General features: G+C 40.9%; 1 protein-coding gene across 1 annotated transcript; it reads right to left on the bottom strand.

Moving 5' to 3' along the window:
• Positions 1-5,680: 5,680 nt before the first annotated feature.
• LOC145805593 (uncharacterized) lies at positions 5,681-8,353 on the bottom strand. The gene is made up of 6 exons (XM_082900759.1): positions 7,554-8,353; positions 7,041-7,200; positions 6,636-6,920; positions 6,244-6,324; positions 5,855-6,133; positions 5,681-5,764 (listed from the first exon to the last, which is right to left on the bottom strand). The coding sequence occupies exons 1-6, from the start codon at positions 8,351-8,353 to the stop codon at positions 5,681-5,683; spliced, it is 1,689 nt and encodes a 562-aa protein (XP_082756885.1).
• Between the last annotated feature and the right edge of the window lie 1,041 nt (positions 8,354-9,394).

The raw sequence follows: 9,394 nt of genomic DNA, 5'->3' as shown, positions 1-9,394 counted from the left end.
TGGGAGGCACAGACTGCATCCTCCATACGCGTGTATAGAGGATCTTTGCCCTTGGTTTTTAGCTTCTTGAAGAAGTTTTGGCCTTGTATCTCTATAAGGGAGAGCCTTCCTCTCCTTATACTAGGTTGAGAACTTCTTGGAAGGCATACAATATATCTATCTCTATATCTTTACATTTTGGCTCCAAAAGTGCATGGTTCTTGACCCTTTTACACTACACCTCATAGCCATACCCTTCCACTATTGCTTTGAGGTCCTTGGAGGTCATTTTCAGAGGTTAAAGGTCTGGTTTTTGGGTCCAGAAGTTGCTGTCTCACTGAGCTTCAAGGGTGACACACTTTTTCCCTCTTTTAAGCTTTATTTTGATCCATCTCTTAGCCTTATTTTCATGCATATTTGAGCTTCGTTGTCAACTGAAAAAAGTCTTTTTTTGAGGTCCTTTTGATGTTTGTTTAATGTCATTTTGTTGTTGGGGGTCATCTACCCCATTGCATGCTTCATTTTGCCTTGTTTTGAGCCATGTCCTAAGGCCTTTGTGTTGGCCTTTGTTTGGCATTTTAACCACTGAAATTCAGTGGATTTTCAGTGGTTAATATGTGTTTTTGAGAGCCAAAATCAGAGAGAGGTGACCCACTCCCTCCTTGTCTTGTTCACTAGCATTTTTGGCCTTACAAAGGAGCCTTCATTTGCACACCTCCAAGCCTTGTTTCAGGCCCTTTTCAGTGACTTTTAGGGCCTGCCTAGGCTCTATCCAGAGTTGGTTTTGTCACCTTGGGTGTGTCTCTTGCATGTGTAGAATAACCCATCTTATAGCCTATCAAAGGAGCACGTCATTCTTGCATGTGTTGGTCATGTTTCAGTGGGTTTTTGGCCATCATTTGGCATGGCATGATTCTGTTTTTGGCTGGTTTGGTAGCCTCTCATGTGCTTCATATGGTTGTAGTGTAAATCATGGTTTACTAGCTTGAAATGCATGTTGTTTTGGCCCTCCATTCTAGCATATTTTGGCCATGGTCCAAACTAATTTTGTTCATATTTTGGGCTGCCTTAGCTCTGTTTTGAGGTCCCTTGGTCGAATGACCCATGCCATGCATGCTTGTAGTGTAATAGCCTTGCTTAACCTTGAGTTTTGAGGTCCATTGCATGCTTAACTTGAGGTGTTTGCATGTTTTAGCATCATTGAACATGATATTTCAGAGCATATAAGGTTTCCATATTTCCATGTTTATCACTCCTTCAATGTGTTTGAGAGTTGTGCTTGTATGCCCTATTTGTGAGCCATTGCATGAGCTTCATTTTTTGTGCCTATCAAGCCACCATCTTAGTCCATTTTGCTACTGTTTTGGGCCTGCATAGGGACTGTTTGGGGTTGGTTTGGTCATTTGAGCACCGCTTTGCATACCTCTAGTGTAATGTGCTTCACTAGTTTCGGTATTTGAGCCTCCCAATATGCATTGTGTGTGTTGTTTGCGTGATTCGGGACCATGTTGCATGTTATTTCAGAGCAGGAACTTGTGCCATTGTATGCCATATTTCATCCTTTCAATGCTTTTGTAGAGTTGTATCTCGTACCTTGGGCTTTGATCCCTTGCATTGTGCATGCTTGTGTGTGTGTCATTACCTTGTTTTCATCATGTTTGGCCATTGATTTGGGTGCGGCTGAGGTCCATCCATCTTGGTTTAAGTCCATCTTGCATTATGCCATATAATCCATGTTATCGCATGTTCGATCATTGCATTGCGTATGCCTCGTTCATAACATTGCATATGTTAGTGCATTGTGTATGCATGCCATATAATCCACGTGCATTGAGTATGCCTTTGATTAGTCCATTAGCATTGTGTATGCTAGTTGCATGCTTGCATGTCGTCCTTTGCATGTTTGCATCACTTAGTCGCATTACATTTAGGATTGTATACTAGAGTTACATTTGTACATGCCATGCCATTCTACTTGTTGCATTGTGTTTGGAGTAGGAGTTAGTCCAAACACGGGAAACGAGGGACGTTTCATACTCCAAGTGATGAAACGTGCCTCAATTCTTAGTCGCCGACACTCTTGACTAAAACATGATGGAGTTTAGGCATTTATGTGTTTATATGTGCATTCATTTCACATTGAGTCGTGCAATCCAACTCCTCGGCCATCATGCATCGAGATGCGTGATTGGTGGCAAGAGGATCAAGGACTACACTCCCTAGAGCTTATGCAATGATGGGGAGAGTGGTCGTGCACACATGTGTTGCAAACACCTTGTTTTCTCTCTCTCTTGCCTTTGTTGCAGAAAATGCAGAAACCAGGAGAAGAAACTGGTCGGCCGATTAGGTTTTCTGGCAAGCCGACCACCTTCTTTGGTGTCCACCACAAAGGGTGGTCGGCCATTGGTCTCCCATGCCCATAAGCTGGTCGGCAGCCTCCCCCTAGATTCCCAGGGTAGAGTTTCATCTCCTTGGAGCTTTGTGCAAGTTTTTGAAATCAATTGCAAACAAAGGCGAGCCGGGGCATCGCGAGGGATTTCCGAACAAGGCAATTCGAGCATGCATACATCCTTCATCATCCGAGGCAGAGCTAAGGCAGTCCATTTCTATGTAGCTTGCATGCTAATTTATTTGCTTCCTTGGTTTAATTCGTTAATTAATGTTGTGTAATATTTAGCTGTAATTCGTCATTCATTTCGGTTGTGTAATAACTAGTTTAATTAGCTTAGATTAGCTAGTTAGTTATGTATTATTTATTCGGACCCTCCGAGAGAGGGCAATGTTGTAATAAATGTGTGTGTATGTGATGTATGTCTTCCAACCCCATGTTTTTCTCCCTTTTATTTACCAGCTTATGATGGTGAGTTTTAGGGCATGTTTCAATTAGCATCTATATGTTCGCATGCTTGCATTCATTCGTCTGTATTGCATGCACCGGGCTCAACGTATCATGCTAACTGCATTGTATTTCAATTCCCAGTTGAATACATGTATCGATTGTTGCATCTCATATGTCATATTAGAATAGCCGAGCCTATTGTAGTTGCATCTTTGCATGTGTTGCATTAGGCATTCTTAGCATAGTTAGGATTCATGCATGATTTCTAATTAGCTTCTTTCTTTGGCTTGGATTACTCGGTAAGTGTTTATGCTTTAGCATCCTTGCATGAGTGTGAGTGACTGCCATAATAGCATGCTTACCATGAGGCTATGTGCTTATGTGATATAACTGCCTGAGTGCCTGTGGGTGAAGGTTGGGTTGCTTGAGTTGGAATAATTCGTCGAAACCCGTGTTTTAGCCTACTTGCGAGTAGCAAACTTCAATCCATTTTCAAAACAAACGGATATGCGATGCTTTGTTCCAACTTAGGCAATCCAGTCTATACTTGTATGCTACGCACATCACATAGTAATTTTAGGCTAATAAACCGAAATAAGAGCACATGTGTTTTCAAAAACTCAATATCATGCTTAGTAGTGGCCGATCTTCGATCTGGCGGGCGGGCGTGCTCATGAAATGACCTTCCCCAATCGTACCCAAGTTCCCGAGCCGAGGCAACTTTGGTGATGACGGACACGTGACCTTAGGCACGAGTCAGGGTTTCCTAAATTCCCCCAAAACAAAAAATTTAGGTGGCGACTTTGTATCTGGCAAAGTAGTCCATGTTTGGCACTTCTTTCTAAAAATCTGTTTTTCAAAATGATTTTTCAGATTTGGACTCTTTAGTGATTTATCGGTCTCGCATTGCACTTTGCGGGATTAGATTCAGAACCGTGACATTTGAGTCCGAACTATAGTGAGCCCAATGAACAAAACGGGATTTCTTCCCGGGACGTTCGGGGACGTCTACAACATATAATAACCTTCATAATCCAAAATCATGAACTATCACGATTTTCACAAATACTAACATAATACGGAAAATAAATAACACACCCGAATCAGTTATGCAAACTTTCAAGTGATCCAAAATTGATTGAATATAAATCTAATATCAATATTAGTGAAAAAAATGTTTCTCTCTCTTGATCTTCTTTAGAATACGTTATATTCAGAATAATTTATGGGTGATCTAAATATACTTCAGAATAATTGATGGGTGATGTAAATATACTTTTATTTATTTATTTTTTGATCGACAAAATAAAAAGAACTTTATTGATGAAACAGAAGACTATTACATCAATAAAAGAAAAAGAGGATGGGTACAAAAAGCATCATAACGACTCAAATTAATCCCAACTAGGTTGGCACCGATAAGATCGTCCAATCATATGCTAGCACACCATCACATGTTGGTGAGGAACCAACCCAAAATACCAAAACTAACCTCACCCGAGTACAGAACTAAGAAGACTAATACAACAGTGCAACCCAAACTACCAACCAACAAGAAACTAGGACAACAACTAAAAACACCAATCTGTAACAGCCACTCCAATAGATCATTACCTACACATATCAGCAACAATCCATAGTAGTAGCAAAAAAGGCTTGAACATATCTATTACCAGCAAAACAATACAATTTGACAGCACCAGAGCAGATTCTTGGACACTTCTGTTTTATCTGATTGTATTTCAACTTCAACCATGGCTGCCATCAGATAAAACAACCGCTGTTCATTATCCGATTTATTAATTGCATGCTCCTTCAAATCTCTCTAGTTGTGAATCATGTACTATGCAGATCAGCCACCAACACCTAGCCATTTCAGATACAAAACCTGACTTGACTCAGATTTTCCACAATCTGATGCACAGAGTACTGGGCAGAAGGCATGGAGGACTTAACCCATAGCCCAACACGCACTTTCACAACCTCACACAGTTCATTCATATCTAGTTGCTTGCCATTAGACACAACCTCATTTCTTAGCCTCCAAGTGGACCACAACATTGCTACAGGTACAAGTAGCCAGATTTTCTTTACAGCTTTTTTGTGCTTAGTTCCCAATCACCAAGATAGCACTTCATCCACAGTAGCAGGGGATACCCAGTAGAGATTCCACCATTGTAACAAACATCCCCAAACCTTCCAAATCTGAAAACACTACAGAAAAAAATGATCCACAAATTCCACAACAGCTGAACAGAAAGGGCAATCAGTCACAGCAGTATGACCCAACACTCCAAGCCTCTGCAGAACAGCAGCTATTTTGATTCTACCTCTCCAAGCCAACCAACTTATAAATTGTGCTTTGGGTGGAGCTTCATTAAACCAAATCATCCTAGGAACAAGTAACCTACGTCCAGACCTTAACAAAAGCCAATTTCTCACAGATAGCACTGTAAACTCACCAGAGGGGGATGCATCCTACCTTACTACATCTTGCAGATCCATATTTAGCCTAGGAACATCCCTTATCAACAATTGCATCTTCTTCACCTCCTCTTCCTCCCAAGCAAATAATGACCTTCTAAATTGCAGCCACCAATCACCCTCATTGTCCCTCATTTGCATAAAGGAAGTCAGCAGTCCATCTTTATCCATAGAGAGCCTAAACAATTTGGGAAACTCTAATTTCAACTGTAAATCCCTGAACCATCTATCATGCCAAAACTGAATCCTACACCCATTCCCAACCACAATCTTGCATTGTGACACAAAGAACTGAAATAGCTCCATATTAGATCTTTCCACACACAGAACATCACTCCACAAAATAGATTCCTTACCCTCCCCAACCTTTAGTGGTAACTATCTACCACCTGCAGACCCATACTTGCTGATAATAACCTTTTTCCATAGAGGCTGATCCTCCATCCCATACCTCCACCACCACTTTAACAACATACAAACATTAGTATCCATTGCCTTCCTAATATCTAGCCCTCCTTGGTCTTTGCTCATTATAGTATCCTTTCATTTTACCATATGAATCTTCCTTCTCAACTCTAAATTGCCCCATAAGAAAGCTGACTTCAACTTATCAATTTCCTTAGCAATACCAATGGGTAATTTGAATAGAGAAAGATAATAACCAGGGATACTAGCCAAAACTGATTTTACCAAAGTTAGCCTTCCAGCAAATGACAATAGCTTCCTTTTCCACATAGCTAACCTTGACTTAACCTTATCCACCACAGGTTGCCAAGTCTTCTGCCTTCGCTGATTCACACTTAATGGTAATCCCAAATACTTTAGAGGTAACTTTTGACATAACAATGCAGTGTTGAAACAAAGTCATGAACCATAGTATCACTAACTCCAACTCTACACACCACACTTTTATGAAAATTTATCTTTAACCCTGACACTACCTCAAAACATCTAAGAATTCTTTTAACATTTACAATCTCCTCCCACATAGCTTCATAGAACAATATAGTGTCATCAGCAAACTGGAGATGAGACAGCTTCAATTCTATAGACCCAACAGTAGCTCCCTTAATTAAACCCAGACTCTTTGCCCTTTCCAACAATAAATGTTCAACAGAAATGGCGACAAAGGGTCACGCTGCCACAACCCCTTCTGTGGACAGAATTCATTAGTTGGAGAGCCATTTGCTAAAACAGATACTCTTGCAGTTGTAACACAGGTTTTCATCCATTCAATCCATCTATTTCCAAACCCAAGATTAGCCATCATGGAAAATAGATACTCCTAATTGATTGAATCGTATGCTTTTTCAAAATCCAACTTTAATATGACCTCCTGCATTTTTGACTTTTTCCACCAATCTACAACCTCATTAGTTATCATGACTCCATCAAAAATATTCCTACCACCCAAGAAAGTCGTCTGCACTTCACTAATGACATCTGGCAGCACCTGTTTTAGTCTTTTTGAAAGCACTTTTGCTAAGATTTTATACACAACCCCCACTAGACTTATCGGCCTACAATCTGTTAGACCATTCAGACTATCCTTTTTTGGGATAAGAGTGATAAAAGAACTATTCAGCCCTTTAACCAACTTGCTATGCTGATAAAACTCCTGCATAAAATTAAATATATCAGTCTTCATAAATTTCCAACATTTTTGAATACATGCCATATTGAACCCATCCTGACCTGGCGCTTTATTCCCGTCACACTCTTTAACGGCCTCCCATACTTCTTCCAATGTGAATTCAGGCTCCAATACTGTCACACCCCTTGCATGACCAATTGTCACAAAATTTCCGGACAGCTTTGGCCTAGATGGCCAATCTTCAACAAAGGCTTTCAAAAAATGCCTCAACACTTCACTTTGCACAAGCTCAGGATCATCAACACTAAGACCATTAATGACCACTAACTTTAACAGATTCCTTCTCTGCCTCTTGCTTGCATTGATATGAAAGTATTTCGTATTTCTATCACCATTTTGAGCCCAGTTTAGTCTAGACTTTTGGAACCAAACCCAGGCCTTTCTCTTTCTAAATGTCTATACCAGATGTTTTGCCTCCCTTCTACATGCTACTTCATTGGATTCCAACACCCTAGATTCGACTAAGAGCTACAATGCATGTAAATCCTTCTCAGCCTTTTTTAATTGCTCCTCAACCATTTCAAACACTTCAATATTCCATCTTTTCAACACCTCCTTCAAACCTCCTAGCTTTCTTGGACTCTATACCCTGCTCACCCTTGCACCAGCCTTTCAGACCAAGCTTTTTGAGCTACTGAAATGAAATCTGGATGTAGTGTCCATGCATTAAGAAACCTAAATGGCCTAGGCTCCCAATTCCTCTCATCTTCCATCAACAAGAGACGGCAATGGTCAGACACCAACCTTGGCAAACCCCACATCTTGAATCTAAACTTCTCCAACCAGACTGTATCCAGCAAAAACCTATCAAGCCTACTCCATCTCTCCCCATCCAGTGAATTACACCAAGTAAATCTTCTTCCTAACATTGGTACATCCACCATTTCTAGCTGGTCAATAAAACAATTGAACTCTGCCATACCTCTATCTCTTCTAACACACCCACTTCTATCTTCAATGGTTCTAATCTCATTATAATCCCCACCCATACACCAAGGCTTTTGGAAACTTGACCTCATATTAACTATTATTTCCCACAGCTTTGCCTTTTTAAATACATCATTTGGCCCATACACATTGAAAAATACACATTCAAACGACCCAAGGGCCTTACCTGAAATGAGCAGAAAATTCCTATTACAACAACAATCCAGCAACTGGAACACCTCTGGATTCCATAAGCTCAACAACCCTCCTGCACTACCTTCAGAATCAACAGCCATAAACTCCAACATCTCCCACAGCCAGATGGATTTAGCAAACGTCTCATCTATTCTACTTTGTTTTGTTTCTTGTAGAAGCAGCACATCCACTCTCCTTTCCTTGATAATCTGCCTAACTCTACTCCTTTTCTCCAATCTCCCCAACCCTCTAACATTCCACGACATAATCTTCATTGATCGCTAACTTTATCCCATCTTAGACCCCTACCCTCTTGGTCAACTAGGCTTGACCCAGTCCACCCCCTTTCCCATTTTCAAATCTATCTTCATCTTGAAGCTCCAACTGCACAATTTTTTGAACTACTTCTAACTCTTTACCACCACAGTCCATGCCCAAACTTTTACCGACCTGTAAGGTAGCTCGTGCTTTCTCTAGCATCATCTTCCTCGTTCTACTCAGGTGACTATCCTGTGAATAGGAGCGGGATAAAGCAGCAGCCGCTGCCCTAAATACTGCTCCTCTCTGGAACCCATTTGAAAAAGATGTTTGAGTTTTTTGCATTCTTTTCCTCCCTCTACCTTTTTTGCCTCCAAGTCCTTCCATTCTTCTTTGGTTAGAATTTGATCTGACCACCATTTTTCGTCCACAAGCTGCTGCCTGAACACCCTCACCCCTGGTAACAACTGGTAATACCCATGTTGGACTCAACATGGGCTGAACCCCAGCACTATTAACTTGATCAAGATCCAAATTCTATGCTTCCAACCCAGGCCCATTACTAATATTCCGTAAATGGGCCCTTTCTAAAACCACTTGTAGGTAATACTAGGCCCAACCATCTCAGATCCACTACAACTTCTAATAAAACCAAGGGTCACAATTGCACCTTCAACACCTACTTCTCTATTCTCATTCATTTTCGTTGTAATCATCAAACTCGTGTCCCCGTTTGGTTTCTCAACACTGCCCTCGGTACCAACCAATTTGGTTTTTGATACTCTACTATCATTACCAGCCATACTGATATCCTCTGCATGCTGCACGTCAACAAATAAAACATCCCTTTGCAGCTTGTCAACATTACATTGGGCCACCTCATCTGGACACTCCACTTCGTTATCCCTAACCTCGATCCCTTTGGCCAGCTCAACATAACCTCTCTGATCACCTTCAATCTGGGAGCAACAATCATACTTCTCATCACCATTAATCTGCTTCATGCTTTCAACAGATTCACTCTTACTCCAATCTGGTTCTTCCAAAGCCTCAGGACA

Source organism: Camellia sinensis, chromosome 13 (assembly GCF_055761805.1).
Source record: "Camellia sinensis isolate YWXY chromosome 13, ASM5576180v1, whole genome shotgun sequence".
Lineage (NCBI taxonomy): Eukaryota > Viridiplantae > Streptophyta > Magnoliopsida > Ericales > Theaceae > Camellia > Camellia sinensis.
The sequence above is the reverse complement of the archived record's forward strand: the minus strand, read 5'-3'. Positions and strand labels throughout refer to the sequence as shown.